Source organism: Brassica napus, chromosome C2, assembly GCF_020379485.1.
Source record: "Brassica napus cultivar Da-Ae chromosome C2, Da-Ae, whole genome shotgun sequence".
Taxonomy (NCBI): Eukaryota; Viridiplantae; Streptophyta; class Magnoliopsida; order Brassicales; family Brassicaceae; genus Brassica; species Brassica napus.
The window spans coordinates 58036935-58055884 of NC_063445.1; the positions used below are offsets into that span (position 1 = coordinate 58036935).

The 18950-nt window shown below is 33.0% G+C and overlaps 4 protein-coding genes and 1 pseudogene across 5 annotated transcripts; 4 read left to right on the plus strand and 1 right to left on the minus strand.

Moving 5' to 3' along the window:
* The first annotated feature begins 4864 nt into the window (after positions 1–4864).
* Positions 4865–7048, plus strand: LOC106369013 (50S ribosomal protein L22-like). 2 transcript variants are annotated; one of them, XM_013809109.2, is made up of 7 exons: positions 4865–5013; positions 5094–5238; positions 5423–5493; positions 5881–6033; positions 6117–6227; positions 6399–6465; positions 6546–7048. In XM_013809109.2, the coding sequence occupies exons 2-7, from the start codon at positions 5118–5120 to the stop codon at positions 6830–6832; spliced, it is 810 nt and encodes a 269-aa protein (XP_013664563.1). In that variant the 5' UTR covers positions 4865–5013; positions 5094–5117; the 3' UTR covers positions 6833–7048. The 2 variants fall into 2 exon arrangements, with proteins under 2 accessions (XP_013664563.1, XP_013664564.1); XM_013809110.2 differs by having other exon boundaries at positions 5426–5493.
* Positions 7049–7684: 636 nt separating this feature from the next.
* LOC106365327 (HVA22-like protein b) lies at positions 7685–9153 on the plus strand. The gene is made up of 5 exons (XM_013804771.3): positions 7685–7843; positions 7975–8001; positions 8083–8205; positions 8625–8847; positions 8942–9153. Exons 1-5 carry the CDS (start codon positions 7782–7784, stop codon positions 8999–9001), a joined length of 495 nt encoding a protein of 164 aa, XP_013660225.1. The 5' UTR covers positions 7685–7781; the 3' UTR covers positions 9002–9153.
* A 525-nt stretch (positions 9154–9678) lies between these two features.
* Positions 9679–11907, plus strand: LOC125581616 (microtubule-associated protein RP/EB family member 1B). Its single transcript, XM_048747365.1, has 8 exons — positions 9679–9959; positions 10585–10653; positions 10717–10803; positions 10910–11016; positions 11092–11228; positions 11307–11383; positions 11458–11571; positions 11673–11907. The coding sequence occupies exons 1-8, from the start codon at positions 9852–9854 to the stop codon at positions 11808–11810; spliced, it is 837 nt and encodes a 278-aa protein (XP_048603322.1). The 5' UTR covers positions 9679–9851; the 3' UTR covers positions 11811–11907.
* A 66-nt stretch (positions 11908–11973) lies between these two features.
* LOC125581615 lies at positions 11974–13241 on the minus strand (annotated as a pseudogene).
* Positions 13242–17054: 3813 nt separating this feature from the next.
* On the plus strand, positions 17055–18868 carry LOC125581617 (probable inactive poly [ADP-ribose] polymerase SRO5). Its single transcript, XM_048747367.1, has 4 exons — positions 17055–17711; positions 17931–18175; positions 18261–18379; positions 18471–18868. The coding sequence occupies exons 1-4, from the start codon at positions 17272–17274 to the stop codon at positions 18576–18578; spliced, it is 912 nt and encodes a 303-aa protein (XP_048603324.1). The 5' UTR covers positions 17055–17271; the 3' UTR covers positions 18579–18868.
* Positions 18869–18950: the final 82 nt, after the last annotated feature.

An 18950-nucleotide genomic window follows, 5' to 3' on the forward strand; every position in this document is an offset into this window, starting at 1 on the left:
GTATTTTTAGATTTAGTTTGATAATACTAAATGTATTTTCTGCGAATGACAAATTATTGGCGATGAAACCTAATTGTTATGGAGAGGCATTTTGTATGGGACCATACGCTCTTGATACGTGATAATGTTTTGAACGTGTCATGATATCAGAGGGGGTTCATAGTTGACTTATATTTGTAGTTATTAGCTCGATGATTGTAAGTCAATTCTCATTTGAATTTGTTCATATTATGGAGATAGTAGAGCTTGATTTTTTCCGGAAAAGAGAGAGTTCATATATGTATATATACTATATTGCGTTATGTACAAACTCGTAGGGTGCTGGAGGTCATTCAGATTCTTAAGATATGCTTTCCGGACTTCAACATTCAATACTTTTCAAGGATGTAAAATGGAATTGCTGATTCGCTAGCTAGGAATGTCCGTTCTTTTCATAGATCGTTGTGTTTTGTTAGTTGTTTTATTCCAGTCTGGTTACCCATGCCACCTCAAGTTTGAGTAATAGAATAGCAGTTGGTTGCCAAAAAAAAAATACAAACTCGTAGGGTTTTACTTTAAAATGACTTGACGTACTTAGAGTAACCTATGGTTTTTAAAGAGCGAATATGTTTCGATTTAGAATGGATTAATTGTATACCCTTTACATGTATATGATGATCATCTTGGCTCATCAATATTAGGATCAAGTCTATGTGTTTTCTCTTAAAATGATACATGAACTAATTTATATATATATATTTGATAAAAAAAGAACTAATTTATTTGTTATTTAAGCAAAAAAACAAATTTATTTATTTACCATCGGGTATTCAGTTGCAAACCTATGAAAATTTAATACACAAAAAATATTGAATATAGTGTTTTAGCAAAAATTCTTAGTAATATTTTCAATGATCTTTGTTTATTTCCCTATTTGGGGCAAGTCACATGTTGATTTCATTTTTTTACGTTGCGTCAATCTACAAACAGTTAATATGTTATGCGAATTTATTGAGCTGAATTCAAATTTTTCAAATAAAATTATGCATATTTTTTTCCTGTAGTATGAAAATAGTTGTATTGTATATACACCTACAGCAATACAACAAACAAACAAAAAGTTTGCCTTAATGGGTTGGAGAAGTTAGGGTGCTGGGTTATTCTCAATGAGAATGGTCGGGATCCATATGGGTGCTTGGTTTGGCAAGATATAATCTACCAATTATCAACAAATGATATTGGGACCATATAGCTATTATGTAATCAATGCAAAACTTCGTACTTTTTAAGTTTATGTTCTCTGCCCACTTCATAAAGTCCATAACAACAGCTTTGTAAGTTAAATAGACTAAACGAGAAAACTAATCCTACTATGTAAAAGGAGTTAAATCCTAGCCTCCTAAGCCTTGCCACATGAACAAAATAATCAGAACCAACCATTATGCCATGTCATTGTGGACTGGACTTAAAAAAAAAAAACCAACCATTAAAATATGCGAAGAGTCACGGTTTAACCCGGTTCAACTCCAGTTACATCATAATAAAACAATGCATGCATTGATTGTTGATTATTAGTCTTCTAGCTACCACATCTTTGCCATCCTAAATCAAAATATATTTTTACAACTTTAACTTGCCCCATACTTAATATTCTTATAGCTGGTGAACAATTTAATTTTTAGGAAATCGTTATATTTCATGTCAAAAATGCCTACTGTATTCATTGAAAATTAAATAACATATATTCTACCATTAGGATCAAAGAACTCTAATCTGAAGACCATATATTCATCCCCTCTCACTCTGAAAAAACCACCACCGCCAACCGTTCAAGATTTTGTGTAAGTCAATATTTGAATGTCACAATTTTGTCAATTTCTTGGCATAAGTGATATGTTTAAGAGTTGGATAGTTAAGTCAGTATGCGGTTGGGGACGTGGGGTTTGGCTCACCTTCCACTGTTTATTTTCAATTGTTTTAATAATAGATTCATATTGATAATCTGTGCGAACAAACGTATAAGATTTTAGTTGGTTAAGATTAAACATAGACCGACAATCTTCCGTCTTTAGCTATTGGTCTCCGCCAAAAAAATTTGATTTAATATAATAGTTCCTGCCTGCTAAGCTACTACAATTGTAGTTCACATCTATCGGTCATATAAAATATTTAGTTTTTTTTGGCTTTATAAGATTTTAGTTTGTAATTAATCTCATGGTTCCATTTTATCAGTTGAGACTTTTTTCACTATGTTTTATTATCAACCATTTCACTTTGCCTAACATTTAAATATTCTTTCCTTTATTTAAGGATTGATTGTTCCTCAATACCATGGTCAAACCAACCGCCAAAGATCCTCCGCTTATGGGAGGAATTTTGAATTTACAAGTACATTTTTGAATCAAAAACATTATTAGTATTGATATATTAATTTAATACTTTAATCCAAAACTTTAATAAAACAAATATAAAATACAAATTATGTTTTATATATATATATATATATATATATATATATATTTTGACTATTTACATCTTATTAAATTTGAAGTGCACAAAAAAAAGAAAAGTTACATCTTATTTGATAAGATTCCAAATATGTAAATGAAATGCTACGTTTTGATTTTTGTTTATTGCTACGAAACGTTTTAAAAACTTGGGAAAAGGTAAAAATACAAACGACATGACCGGCCACTCCTTTTCCCCCGGTTTGCAAGAATCTAATTGAGTTGCTTAATATTTGTTCCAAATTAATATATAGTTCCATCATAATCATAAATTAATAATCTATCTCTATATAATTTTATATAAGTACTAAATAAAGATATTTTTATTCATTTTATAGTTACAAAACTCTAATAAAACAAATATACACATTATTAGTAAAATATGTTTTTTATTTAAAAATACAAATTATGAAAGAAACTACAATTAGTTCTTAATAAAAAAATCATGCTGCCAACTGTATCAACAGATTCGTCATTCACCCTTAGAAGACACATATAGGAATAATTAAATACTTTGGCAAAAAAAAAAAAACATTTTGAAGATTCTTAGATGATGATCGTTTTCTATACAAACATGCGGCACCTCTTCACCATTGTTTTAAGAGTCATTCTTGGGTTCACCCCCTAGGGTGAACCTCTAGGTTCACCAACCAATAGGATTTCATTATTTCAAATTCGATATCTTTTAAAAAAGGAAACAAAATATTCTCAAATTATATTATGTTTTTAAAATAAATAAGTAAAAAAAGATAATAGTTACAGAAAAAAGAATTAAAAAAATATATATTTTTAATGTTCTCAACAAAACACTAAACCCTAAATCCTAATCCCTAAACCCTAAATCCTAAACCCTAAACCTTTGGATAAACCCTAAACCCTTGGGTAAACCCTAAACCCTTGGGTAAACCCTAAACCCTTGGATAAATCCTAAACTCTAAATAAAAAACACTAAAACCCTAAACTCTAAACGCTTGAATGTTTTAGTGTATAGTGATTTTGATTTAGAGTTTAGGATTTATCCTAGAGTTTAGAGTTTATCCAAGGGTTTAGGGTTTAGGATTAAAGGTTTAGGGATTATAATTTAGGGTTTAGGGTTTAATGTTATGCTGACGACGTAAAATATTTTTTTTTTGTAATTATTACTATTTTTTTTACCTTTTAATTTTAAAAACATAATATAATTTGACAATATTTTGTTTCTTTTTTAAAAGATATCGAATATAAAATAAAACAATCATATTGCTTGGTGAACCTAGAGGTTGGACCTAAGAATAAGTCTTGTTTTAATCCCAGGAAAACGCGTAGAAATCTATTAACACAAATATTAACATACTTTAATTAAATATGTAATCCGCGCGGAGCGCGGACACCGGCTCTAGTTTCTATAATTTGTATATAATCAACACTAACGATTCGTTGAAATTCAATAACGCATAGGCATAGGTGATCGTTTGAAATATTCAGAAGCTATATTAGTAATTAGAGGCTAAGTGGTAGCTTAACTTCGAATAAAGAGATGCATATATAGTGGAGTAAGTTCTTGGAGAACCGCAAGCCGCAAGTTACGTATATATTTGTTTATGTATATTTTAAATCGACATAGATATTTATAATCGTTATGTTACTATAAAAAATTGTAGCAAAAACTAAAATTTCCAAAGAAAAACCCAAAGAACATCAACACTCAACACCAAAATATAGCAAACACAAGTACGTAATTAAATACCATAATATTAACATATTTTAAGATATAATTCCCTTAAGATATATGTGTCCTGAACTCGATAATTCCAAGTATCTCTTATTCTCTTGCATTATTATTTTTAAATCTCTTCAATTTTCTTTGACTGGATCAAGTTAACACCTAAGCAAAGGATGATTGCAAAATAATGAAATATTCATATGGCATAATCATTTCATATAATTAGTTAGAACAAACAAATAAACATCCTATTGAAAAAGCAAGTTTATTTATTGTCGTCCTAGAAAAGGGTAAAATATAAATTTAATTCATTGGTTGCTTGTTAAGAGTTACCATTATCTCCCAAGCAAAATTAATGAGCTAGATAAAATTTGTATCTAAATACAGAAACAAAACGTAAAATTAGGCAAACATGGGGTCCAATTTTCACAGACAAGAAAAACTGAAGGAGTGGGTAAGTACTAAGTATTAACTATTAAGTAATCGTTGTACTAACCATCGTCCAATGAATATACCAACTAGTCTCTTTTTTTTTTTTTTGATCAACATACCAACTAGTCAAATTGAAGGAGTGGGTAAGTATTAAGTAATCGCTGTACTAATCATCGTCCAATGAATATACCAACTAGTCAAATTGATCTATACCAAATCATAACCAAACCAAACTCAACTAAACCAGTTAGACCCGCGTTACAGAATCTGACCCGTGCCTGAAAACGAACTCGGCCCAGGCCCATTAAGAAACAAAGTCCCAAATAACAAAAACAAACGTTTCACCGTCGTTCTGCGCCGCCACTCTCTCTCTCTCGTCGTCGCTCATCACAGGTTAGCTTCGCTTGATAAACCCTAGCTGATGATTCAAAGTTTTCACCTTTATTGCTGATTCGTAACCTCTGCGTTTACAGAAAGAGGTTTTCAGCTGGAAAACAATGGCGGGCTGGCAGAGGAATCTACAGGTGATTCGTCAAGTCGCGAGAAGAGTGAAGAACAGTAACATTTCAACAGCCCATTACTCTTCAACTCGCAATTTAGAATCTCCTTTCTCCAAAGGTGAAACCTTTGTCTTTGCCCATGTTTGAGTTTTTGCTCATTTGAGTTTTAGAGAATGTTGAATCATATCTGAGTCTATGTGTTCTTTATGTATGACTTGTGTAATATCTTTGATTTGTTCTGGTCCATTGTTTTGTTTAGTTGAGTGGGTAATGATAAAGTTTTAATTTTTGTGCTTGTGAAGTAGGTTACTTGCAGAGTCTCCTGAGACCAACCTACTCCTCAACACCACTGCATCAGTATCTACAGCAAGTGGTAATATACTTTGTTCGCTTTACTAGTTGCTACACTATCTCTTTGAGCAGATTGCTTCCATGATTTGCAGATTTATGTTTCCGCAGTTCTGCAATGAAAGTTTTAGCAATGTTCAAGAAATCGGTAGGCGGTGATTAGGCGTTTTATAGGGGATTATTGGTTATGCGGGCGTGTAAACCGATTTTTTTTTAACACTTAAAGCCGATTTTTAGGATTTTGAAATAGGGGAAGTGAGACTGTGTGTCTAGTGGGATGTCAACATATATTGTCTATGTTAATTAGGAGTAAAAAAGATCATATCTTTTTGAATTATGGAACTCTTGTGACAATTAGGAACGTCTACTTTTGGGGTATGAGAATCATGGAGTGTTGTTTAATTGCTTTCAGGGCATTTCTACCTCGAGAACACTTAAGGCTAGTGAAGAGCCTATATCATCACCTTTGTCATCTCCAGCTCTATTAGGTAGTGGCAAAGAAGAAGAGCAGAAGATTATCCCAAAGCGTAAAAAAGTGCAGGCTGTACTCAAAGCCATAAAGCAGGTGTGTGTGTGTGTGTGTGTGTTCTTTGACTCTCAACAGAACTCTCTCTTTCACATGATTTGCTCACCCTTGTTTTGTTTCAGAGTCCTAAGAAGGTCAACCTAGTTGCAGCACTAGTGCGCGGTATGCGTGTTGAAGATGCTCTCATGCAGCTCCAGGTCACAGTTAAACGAGCTTCCCACACTGTGTACCGGGTAATCTCTAAGATCTGAGCTTGAAACAGACAACTCGTTTCATTAGTACCAATGTTCAAGAAATCGCTAGGCGGTAATTAGATGAGATTATTGAATAGGCGGGCGCATAGACCGATTTTTTTAAATGAAAATATCGGTTCGTTGAGGACTGATTTGCCATTAATACTACAGGTTATTCACGCTGCTCGAGCAAATGCTTCTCATAACCATGGACTAGATCCTGACCGTCTCATCATTGGTATGTACTAACTGATTCCTCTGCTTGCTGCATTTAAGGAACGGTTTATTTTATTCTAAGCTTTTGATATGTGATTGCAGCTGAAGCCTTTGTTGGGAAGGGACTCTTCAAGAAGAGGATATCTATCCATGGAAAAGGAAAATGCGGGTTGATGATAAGACCAGAGTGTCGCCTAACTGTCATAGTTAGGGAGATTACTCCTGAGGAAGAAGCTGAGATTGCGAAGCTCAAAGTTCATAACTTCAAGAAGCTAAGCAAGCGGGAGAGGAGGCTTGTCCCCCACAAGCTGATTGAGACAACTCCAATCTGGAACCGTAGAGGCACTAAAGCTAGTCACCGGTCCTCAGAGTTGGTGCCATCTCGCTAGTGTCTTCTTTGTTCCTTGATGGTTTGGTTACAAGGAGAGGCTTGTCTTCTCTATGCGCACCTTCTTTGCTTTTTGGTTTGGTATTGTTCTGGTACTTAATAGGACCGGTTTATTTATTTGCATTTCAATAAAATGTTGTAAGAACAAACCAAATCGTTAGATTTGGACTAAGGTATAATCAGTAGACCTCATTTTCAAATCCAAAACTTTCTCAAATGGTTTGTATTATTCAGAAGAATGCACATAGTTTGGAATCATTTCCCTTGATATTTTGTAAGCAATCTTATTATGCAAAGTTTTGTGTTTCATCCAATATTCTAAAAAATGGTCCAAATCAGTCATAAATAAAACAATTTCTTCACAACAATTTTTTTAAAAAATTGGTATGAACTTAGGTTCCCATCTTTTTTTTTTTTTTTTTTTTTTTTTGACGTCAAAAGGCCATTCTAACTTAGGTTCCCATCTAAACAATTTTTTTTATAAAATATTATAATTCTCGCTTAGTGATTTGTTAAATAGTAGTTTCACCAATAATATTTTTCTTTTTAAGTGTTTTCACAAATGTTTTGAGTTCTTGTTTCTTTTTTTTGTCATCATTCTTGTTTCTTATATTTTTGTTTATTTGATTAGAACTCATCTCTCTATATTTTTGTATTATAAATTTATCATGTTTATGTTTTCGAAGTAATATTGATTGTAGTATCTGCACAATAACGATGAAATCGAACGGTCATAAAACCAAGACCAAACCATGACTGATCAAGCAACGTGGCTCAACTTCGTCTCGACTCCTCTCATACTCACGGACACGTGTGGTCAAGCCCAACTTACTTCATATGGGCAACTCTCTCTTGTGCTAAAAACAATGTAATAACAATTTCAAAAGACGGTGGTGAGAGAGAGAGAGTACAAGAAAAGAAAAAAGCAAGAAGATAATTCGACGGCAGAAATGTTTTCAGCTATCGGAAGTTTATTGAGGCTCATCTTCAAGAACTTGGACGTCATCGCTGGGTACATGAATAATAATTTTAACATATAGCCAAAGTTTTAGCAAAAAAATATATATATATAGCCAAAGCTATTTTCTGGTTTAGTTCATTATGTTAATTTGATTCTTTTTGCATGTGCTGTGGTGTGTGCAGACCTATCATTAGCTTGGTTTATCCTCTGTAAGTCTAATAGAACTCTCTCGCTATCTGATTAATTTGCCTATTATTTCAATTAAAACTTTGGTTTATACTTTGATCTAGATACGCATCAGTGAGGGCAATAGAGTCGAGGACCGGTGGAGACGACAAGCAATGGCTCACTTATTGGGCTCTTTATTCACTTATCAAACTCTTTGAGCTTACTTTCTACAGACTCATCGAATGGTAAGTTTATTACACAAATAATCTAATGAGGCTTCCTTGATCTGCAAGGTTCGATCTCTGAAAACAGAGTGAATCATATGTTTGTATATAGTAGGGCTCTAACAAACCTATGATAAATTGATGTCTAGGATCTCACCAACCAATCTTGCTATAGAAAAATGCTTTGATACAAGTTGTGTTGGAGGGTCAGTGATGTTTAGCTTTCGTGGAGTCCAAGTAACGTTCTTTAGGTTTTTGTGCTTACTAATGTTTACATCACAACATTATTTGAGCTAACCATTAAATGGTGGTTCATAGAATCATATATCTACATTCTGTTTGATAAGATATTGTGGATGTTTTAAAACTAACCGCTGGAGTGTGCAAGTTTCTTATTTTATATGGACTAATTAAAGTTTTGAGGTTCATGTTATGATCAGGATTCCGTTATGGCAATATGCCAAGCTAGCCTTAACCTGTTGGTTGGTGTTACCGGGATTGAGCGGCGCTTCTTACCTCTACGAGAACTATGTGCGTTCATTCCTTTTAAGCCCACATAGTGCTAACGTGTGGTACGTACCAGTTAAGAAGGATGATGATGACTTAGCAGCAGCTGCTGGGAAATTTACTCCGGGTGAGCCTACAGAAAAGCATGCTAGCTCGGTATGACTTCTAAACTCTGTCTAAAACAATTTTTTGTGACGTAAATGTTCGATTTGGAAACTCGATGTTTCGTTGATTGTTTCTATTTTTTCAGGTGGATACATCAGCCAAATATGTTGGGGGCTCGGCCTTTGATGATACATATGTATACTAGTAAAGCTACTTGTGGCCCTGTTGTAGCTTAATATCGTTACCCATCTTGGTGTACCGTATACTCTATATTTGCTTTTTTATCTTTGTTTCTCTTGATGAATGTGGTAGATGTGTAAGCAAGCAACGAATAAAATTTCTAACTTCACCAAAAAATATGTATATGTTTCCTTAGTGCATGTTAGTACTTAGCAGAGACACATCCACGTGATGGCGTTATACATTACACAAACTCAGCATTGTGATTTGTGAACTGAGATTAGCTGTAACTCTGTAACGATAACGAACCAAGGAGTTAATGCATCTTGCCGGTGTGACAATATAAAAAATTGTGTCTTTCTTTGGTTTTAAAATATATACATTGTGTGTTGTTCAAAAAAAAATACATTGTGTTAATAATACATATTAAATGTTTTTGTACTTAACTATAAATAAAAATTATAAAAAAATACAATTGGCTGCACAGTTTTTTTTTGAGAAAAATTAAGATTACCTATATATATGTGAAAGTATTTTATTTTGCAGAGAGTATATAGTTTTTGTTAATTCAACAATAATTTGAGTTTAAACCAAAAAAAAAGTTCTCAGTTCCCTTATCTTAATACAGGAAAAAAAGAAATTATATTCAATACTTCAACGTAAAATAAAATAAAAAGTTGGTTCACGCGAGACATCATAACGACTAAAGTAAGTTTAATTAAAGTCTTTTCTGCCTTTAGCACTTTTTCTCCTTTCTCACGGTTTCATTGGCTCTCCCTCTTTTGCTCTGCTTCAGTTTCTCTTCCCAAAAACAAACTATCGTATTGCATCTGAGTATCCGAGAGAGTTTCTTTTGATTTTAGAGAGGGGCTAAAATGGCGACGAACATTGGTATAATGGATAGTGCTTACTTTGTTGGAAGAAACGAGATTCTTGGTTGGATCAATGACCGTCTTCATCTCAATCTCTCTCGCATTGAAGAGGTATATATATATATATATATATATCTTTTGTTTCTGCATGTGTTTGTTTCAATGTCAGATTTGTTTTCACTTGTGGTGCATTGTCAAATAAAGAGGACGTGCCTTGATAATGTCGGTGGACTATGCAGATTTATTTTGAGATATATTTAGTTTTGAGATTTGTTCTCTCTCATGAATCATGATCTAACTAATCTAGTCGGATGTGTTACTCTCGACACTTTTTCTGATCCTATAACTAGTGAGTGAGGTATTGCAGATTTCTTGGAAGTATATTCGTTTATCTTGGTTCTGTCTGATAATCAAGGTGTTTTTGAGTGTGTTAAGATGCAATCTCTGTATTTTGATGCTTAGCTACTGGAGCAACTCGTATGTCTGCTGTTGAATATTCCGGTTTTTTATATCAGTTTTTGGCTTTATAGAAAAAGTGGTAATTGCAATTTATGTTGTGTAATAATCTACATTTGTCAGCTTGATACTTTTATGCCTTTGATATTCAAAACGCTTCAAGGGTTATTAAGATGTTTTTACTTGTTTGTTTTCAACTGATACACTTGCAAGTAAGCACTGAGACTGTTAATATTTCTTGCTTTTGAGACTGTTTATCTAAGTGGCTTATGGTTGGTAGGCTGCATCGGGTGCTGTTCAATGCCAGATGATGGACATGACCTTTCCAGGGGTTGTGCCTATGCACAAGGTACATTTTATATGCATCTCTTGTTTGCTTCTTTGCAGAGGAATCTAAATCTTCAACTCTCAGGTTAACTTTGATGCAAAGAACGAGTACGAGATGATACAAAACTACAAAGTCATGCAAGAAGTCTTCACCAAATTGAAAATTACAAAGGTAAGTTACATTTGCCTTTGAGATAATGATCATGTGGGCTAATAATGCCTTTAAAATATCTAAATCACTTGCAATATTTTTGTCTTTAATGGGAAAAATACATCAGCCATTGGAAGTCAACAAGCTTGTCAAAGGGAGACCACTAGACAACTTGGAGTTTCTACAATGGCTAAAACGTTTTTGTGATTCCATAAATGGTGGCATTATGAATGAGTGTGGACTCTTTTGCTACCTTAATAATAACTAGAAGTCTTCTTAATGTCACACCACTGGTTTCATCATTTGTAGGAATTATAATCCAGTTGAACGAAGATCAAGAGGTGGTAAAGAGAAAAGTGTAAAGGGGTCTAGTAAGGTCTCAAAGTCCATGCAAACAAACAATATGCATCAGCCTCCTCCAGTCACTACTTCCAACAAAACATTTGGTCCGTCATTTAAACTAGCTTCTTGATCCAGTTTATGACTTTTTCTATATATATTTTTAGAACATTCTAAACTCCTAGGTCCCAAGCAAGCAAAATCACATGCTGTTGGAGGTGGGAGCAACTCATCAGCCGAAGTGCAAGCTCTGTCAAAGGAGGTGACTAATAGTTTTCATTCTTTAAGGTTAATGAGAATAAACCTTTAATATGAAACTTTCTTTGACAATACTAGCTTGAAGATCTCAAGGTCTCGGTTGATCTCTTGGAAAAGGAAAGAGATTTTTACTTCAGTAAGCTCAGGGATGTAGAGATACTTTGTCAGACTCCTGAGCTCGATGATCTTCCAGTAAGTGTCATAGCAATGCTTTTTTGTCTTTATTTCCCTTTGTTTGAACTCAAAAAAATGAAAATGTGAGTATGTATTTGTTGAAACCACGAAATGTGCAGATAGTGGTAGCGGTTAAGAAGATATTATATGCAGCAGATGCTAATGAATCTGCATTAGAAGAAGCTCAAGAGTGCCTAAGCCAGTCTCTAGGGCTTGGGGCTGAGGAAGTAGAACAAGAAGCAGAGACCCAGACTTAAAGTTGTGATTTCTAACAAAATGAAGTTTTCAAAGTAGAGGATAACAATAATCAGCTTGAAAATTTTAATAATAAAAGAACAAATGCTTAACGATTAATTTTTTGTTTGAAACACAAATAGATGCCACATTGAGGCAAAACACAAACTAGTGGTCCTATGTTATTCAAGTTTCCAAGTGCAAGATGCTTTCATTCTTATCAAAAAGAATATAATCAGCGTACGGCTTACCAAACCAGTGGTCCGATGTTAGTCCAACATTAAACTTTCTCAAATCATTCTTTCGAAGATCATAATAGAGAAGGTAATAATTGGAAAACAACTTACAAGGTGCCAATATAACCTCGTCGGTTTGAGTTGTGCCTCGTACCAACAATTTAATGCTCTCATTGAGTAAATGCATCTGACAAGGCTGCAAAACCAGGGACTTCGTCGACCATGCTCCACCATCTTCCAAGACCCATAAGTCCACCTTGCCCATCTGTATAAGATAGGTCTGATCAAAAATAGCTGGCTTTCCACCCATATTCTATAAAGCCAATTGGGTTATCTCGTATTAATCCAGACAACTCCTTAGGTACTTGGATCATATTGAACTGTTCAGATCTAACATCAAAACTGACAAGGACGTAGCAAGACAAACTAACGTAAGCCAAATAATATATAACTCCACTGATGCATAGTCTTCCTATTGTAGGAATGTGAGGTTGACAATCAAACCCAATTCTTTTCCAAAAACCTCCACTTTCTAGTACGTAGACCCAATGCTCCGAGGTTAAACTATTTATACTTGTTAAGAGCGTACTAACAATGCATAATATTTTGTATTGATCAAGAACAGGATCGTGTCCGAAATAGTAGATGATACTCTCATCACAACCTTTGGCCTTTTGGGAAAATTTGATGACCGGTCTGACCGGTAAGGTTACACTTTGTCTAGTGGTGGGATTATAGATACACGCTTTTCCGCAAACAATGTACAAAATCAATCAACGAAGAACCACCATATCGTGTCATCCCATCCCTTGCATGGTCAAATCTAAGTCAAAAGATTCAGCACTATTACTAGTCGATGATGATAACGATAGCAGTTGAGACTCACGAGGGCTCTGGCAGACCCCTATGGAATCACACATATAGTGGTCCATCAAACTCATGTATAGACAAGGTGGTTGCCTTGGGGATGCGATAGTAACATAAAGGTTGCTAAAATATCGAGAACCGATAAGAAGTGACCATGTCTTTGACACACTTGAACCTCATCAGCGATTTAGCAGGCAATTAGTCAGAATCTCGATCATGAGATCCCACGGAATCTCCAGCGCCACCACCAAACAATCTAGTTTATGCCTTCTTCCTCTTCCCATCGCCTTTGACAGCCACTTCTTCCATTGAATAGCTGACATCAGAGATAGAAACTTAACCCTGCCCTACTTAATATTTCTTATGTACAAGGAACCACCGAAACATATATATATATATATATATATATATATATATATATATATATATATATATATATATATTCGAATTCTACTCCATAATCATTTAGGAAAAAGAAACTTTGATATTTTACATTTTTAAAAGAAAGAAAAAGGTAGAAATACAATTTCTGCCTTACACTTATTTGTGCCCACTTAGTGTATCTTAATCAGTTTTGTATTTCTACGCTTTTTTATAAAAGATTTGTGTTCAGCATAACATGTAAAACTTTGTTTTCAGCCTCTTTTAAAACTTTCAAATTTTTAGGAGAAATTTTATATTATTTGATTGATAATGCATAATGTGAAAACAAATAGAAATGGCATCTTGTCAATGAAATTAATAGAGATGTCATCTTTTCTTTGTCTTACGCTCACTTAGTTTTTCTTAATCAATCTTGTAATTTTAAAAAAAAAACTTTTGTATTTCCACGTTTTTATAAAGTTTCTATCTCTTCGAATATTTTTGCTGTAAAAGCTTTCTTTTCATCATAACTTAAAAACTTTTTTAAAAAATTAGGTTATAAAAACCTAATTAATGTAACTGAGTAATAAGGCTGACAAAAAAACTGAGTAATAAGAAAACAAATAGAACATGACATTCTATCTTTGAGATCGTTGAAATTATATATTTCAGTTGCTTTACACTAATGTTCACTTAATTTTTAAATCAATCTTGCAATAACTTCTTTTATAAGATATTATATAATAATAATGTGGAAGAATACACATGAACAATAGTATTATAGAGTCATATAATATATAACACCAAATTTTAAACAACAAATTTAAAATTTTACCATAACCAAATTTTGAAGTTTATAAAAGTGGAAACAGTGTACGCGCGGATGAACCACGAGTTATCCTTTATTCCAAGACAATGCAAAACCGGATGGTAGACTTAATTTTCTTGTAAAATATATCCCATCAATTTTTGCAGTCCATACACGTAGCTGACCACATCGAGGGATAAGTCTTGGTCCTGCTTTGTATACTTGAACGTCATAAGAATACTCCATCTTAGGTCCTTGCCTTAAAATACAGTCCCACTTTGTTAAATTCGGTATCTCATCGTGGAATCTAATGATATATGGAACATCATTGAAGTTTAAGGTTTTTACACCTATATCGTCGTCCCCGGAACGACAATGAAATTGGAGAACTTTACCCGGACCGAGTTGATTATGAATTTCTACTTGATTCTTTTTGCAGGCTTCATTTAGCCCAAAATATGTAGAGGTCACTAATATAAAAAGTACAAAGTAGTTCATTTGTTTGGTATCTAAAACCATGATTTGAGTATCGTTTAGTAATTATAATTCTTTTGTGTGGAAGACCTTTTTATTTGGAGTACCAAATAAAATTCTTTTGTAAAACGGATTTAGCTAAATTTAAACACACATATAAACCAAACAAACTTCTTGTCACAAATAGTTTGTCTGAAAATATGATAGGCAAATATGATCAAACCAAATGAAGAAAGCTTAAATTTATAACTCACCATAGAATGATAGAATCCAAACTAAAGTAAAAGCTAAGATATAGTCTTGAAAGTGTAGTGTTTCAAAAGTAAATTTACCTATTGATATACACAAAACAATTGCAACATAAATAAATTTACAACAATGTAAAAAAAGAAGGCAAATTGACAAAACTAGACATCCATCTGAAAATTTCTAGTAATTTCTTTTATCCTCTCCATCTCCTATCCCACCATTTCAGCTATTTGATCTCTGCATTTGTGTGTTTGAGATTGAGATTATATTCAAGTCACATAATAGTAAATAGTGATGATGACAAGTGAACTGACATCACTTACTTTTGTCGTTGGTCTATTAAATTCGGCAAATTAGAAATCACTGTGGCCCAATAGTTTATTGACTTGTGGGAGGACTCTTAAAACCCAACACATTGACCTAAAGAAAAGAGAATTCGGCCAAAAAAAACACAAACTTTTCACGAATTGCCAAAGAAAACCTGTACTCGAGCCTGGCCAAAAAAATCATTTACTTTTGTTGACTTTTTTAGTTTATTAATAAACTTAGGATTGACTTGCCAATTTAGCACGCCGTGAACTCTCAGTTAACACAGTGTTAACTAGACGTTAAATGTTGACGTTAAGTGAAACGACGTCGTTTTATCTCATTTGAAAACGACGTCGTTTTACAGGATTTGAAATTAAAAATAAGTAGACCCCTGGATTCGAACCCAGGTTGGTTGGTCAAATGGCAAGGTCTTTTACCACTGGGCTACTCACACTTTCAATGTACTTACTAACATGTTTACTTTTATTTGATACATATTAAATGTAAAAAATTCTCTAAAAACTTAATAAGATCTTTAAAATTCCAAAAAAATTAAAAAAAATAAAGAAGATTTTTATAAAATTAATTTAGAAATTAAAATTAAAAATAAAATTTTATTTTTCTTTTTAAAAAATAAAAACTCTTCCAAAATTTTCTAAAAACTTAAAAAGATCTTTAAATTTTATTGAAATTAAAAAATAAAAACTTTATCTTTAATTTTGAAATTAAAATTGAAATTAAAAAATCAAAAAATTTCCAAATTTTTCATTTTAAAAAAAATCCAATTTTTTTAAAAATTATAATAAAATGCAAAAAATTAAAGTTACAATTATCAACTTTTTATGTGTGTATAATTAATTTCAACTTTTAGCAAATGTATTAAAAAAAATTGAAAAGTTTGGAAGATTTTTTTATTTTTTGAAAAGAAAAAATAAAATTTTATTTTCTATTTTAATTTCAAAATTAATTTTATAAAAAATTTCTTTATTTTTTCAATTTTTTGGAATTTTAAAGATCTTTTTAAGTTTTTAGAAAATTTTGGAAGAGTTTTTATTTTTTAAAAAGAAAAAGAAAATTTTATTTTTAATTTTAATTTCTAAATTAATTTTATAAAAATCTTCTTTATTTTTTTAATTTTTTTGGAATTTTAAAGATCTTTTTAAGTTTTTAGAAAATTTTGGAAGAGTTTTTATTTTTTAAAAAGAAAAAGAAAGTTTTATTTTTAATTTTAATTTTGAAATTAATTTTATAAAAATCTTCTTTATTTTTTAATTTTTTTGGAATTTTAAAGATCTTATTAAGTTTTTAGAGAATTTTTTATATTTAACATGTATCAAATAAAAATAAACATGTTAGTAAGTACATTGAAAGTGCCAGTAGCCCAGTGGTAAAATACCTTGTCATTTGACCAACCAACCTGGGTTCGATTCTAGGGGTTTACATATTTTTAATTTCAAATCATGTAAAACGACGTCGTTTTACTTAACGCCAACAATAAACGACGTTAAATATTTCTGTTAAATTTGTTGACGGCGTGCTAAATTGGCAAGTCAGCGAAAACATTGTTAATTAATTCTAAAGTCAATGAAAGTTTGGTGTTTTTTGGTCAGCCCAAAAGTTCATGTTTTTTTTGGCAATTCGTGCAAAGTTCAGGTTTTTTTGGCCGAATTCTCCTAAGGAAAACTTTCTATTATTACTTTAGGAGAAAGAAACAAGGGATGGACAAAATGTGTGTGCCAATGGTATACATTCTGAGGTTACTATCGTCACGTTAGCTTTTCTCCTAATCTTATCTAGCCCACGTTATCAAAAGGGTATTTTCGTCTTACTAAACTCCAACACGGAATAGACCCATCAAAGAATTGGTAAAAGGAAATAGAAAAAAAAAAACTATTAGCGGCCGCAAACTCCATAATCAATCTGACATATATTTTTTGTAAAAACAATGTTTTAAATGTTGTTTACGTCTTCTACACGGAGAAAAGGACAACAAAAACTTTATATATATTAAATAAAAATGCAAAAACCGCAGATTACAGTTAAACTAAAGGCGGTTCAAGTTTCCTCTTCTGTAACTCTTTCCTTATATATACACACACTTGGAGCTCAAGTTCTTGTTCTTTCTTATAACTCAAAACACACAAAGAAACGATTCAACGCTAAAGACTATTTTTACCAATGGATTACTCAGAGCAAGAAGAAAGATCAACGATATCTGAATCTGGAAGCTCTAACTCGTACGATCAGCAACGACCGTCTTTCGCCGACGAGCACGGGCTCATGGAGCTGCTTGAAGGCGATAGAGCTTACGATCTTATCTACCGTAACTGTAAATCTGCTCTCGGAGACCAATGCGAGCTTCTCTCGATTCTGAGAAACGGGTTTGGTAACGTTGGATCTCGTGCTAAGCTCAAGGCTTTCCAGGTTTTTCAAGAGGCGGTGGAGATGAAACACGCCGGTGAAGAAGGCGGCGGCAAAGCTAGAGTTAAGTACGGTTGGTGCGCCGTCAAGAAAACAGAGTTGAAGTCGGTTCTTGAATATGGTTTTAGCCAGCCAAGAAACGATGGATGTTATGGCCGTGGATTGTATCTCTCCCCGGATAATGCTCTTCTTGAATGGTAATTTAAATATTTTATGTCCAAAATTTATTTTATTTTAGAAGTGACTTAAATCTCCGTGCACTAGACAGTTAAAATTTTAATTTTGCTTTAAAGATAACTAAAATTTTAATTTTGTTTTACAGTTCTTTAATTTCTCCAATTTTGCTTTAATTGAGTTTTGTTTTATAGTTCTTGATTCAGTGGTCTCACTCACTGTTTGTGTTTCTTGATTTTTAGTTTGAAGGACTCAGCTGCTGAATCAGAAGATGGGATGAGATTCTTGCTGCTTTGTAGAGTTATACTTGGAAAGTCAGAGGTTGTTCCAAGAGGCTCAACTCAGTCATGTCCTAGCTCGCCAGAGTTTGATTCAGGTGTAGATGATTTAGCTTCTCCGAGCAAGTATATTGTGTGGAGTACACACATGAACACACATGTCTTGCCTGAGTTTCTTGTCTGCATCAAAGCTCCATTCAACTTCAACAGTAAGTAAAAAATAAACAAAGCCTTTATTTCTTTTTTCCTCTGTTCTGTATTTTAGTTTCTGACATGATTTTAACTTTTTTTCAGGAAGTGTAAAGAGATTGAGATCTCCATGGATGGCGTTTCCTGTACTGATCAAAGCATTATCCAAGTTCCTACCTCCTACTCAAATACTCATCATTCAAAAACACTATAAAGATCAGCAAGTAAGTGTTTTCTTTATTCAACCATTTTTGCTTCTTTTTCAAGCAATTTTCACACATTTTTACTAATTGGTTTCTTTGTGTATGACAACAGAGCAGGAGAATCTCAAGGAGTGAACTAATACAGCGAGTCAGACACATAACCGGTGACAAGTTGCTTGTTCATATCATCAAAGCTTTTGGACATAAAGTACAACACTAAAACTTAAGCGCACATGGTTTGTATCTGCTGGGCTAGGATTAAGGCCGGTCCACAGATTAGTCTATAAGGCTAAGCCATGTGTAAAGGTTGAGGAATCTGTTGTTTCTTTCAAGATAGTGACGAATTTTTCTTATAATAGATTACGATTTATTGAAAAATAATAAGATAGAATCTAGTGGCAGCTCAAAAATGTTTCGAGTACCCCGGGACAATTTCGTTGGAGCGATCTAATAGATATTTCGATTTCTGTAACGATTTAGTTCTTTTTATATAGCATCGTTTACACTAAATTGTTTATGAGGCCCGTTCATATGTATTATGAGCCACTTTTTAGAACACTAATACCAAAAGTACAGAAGAGAACTATAGTCC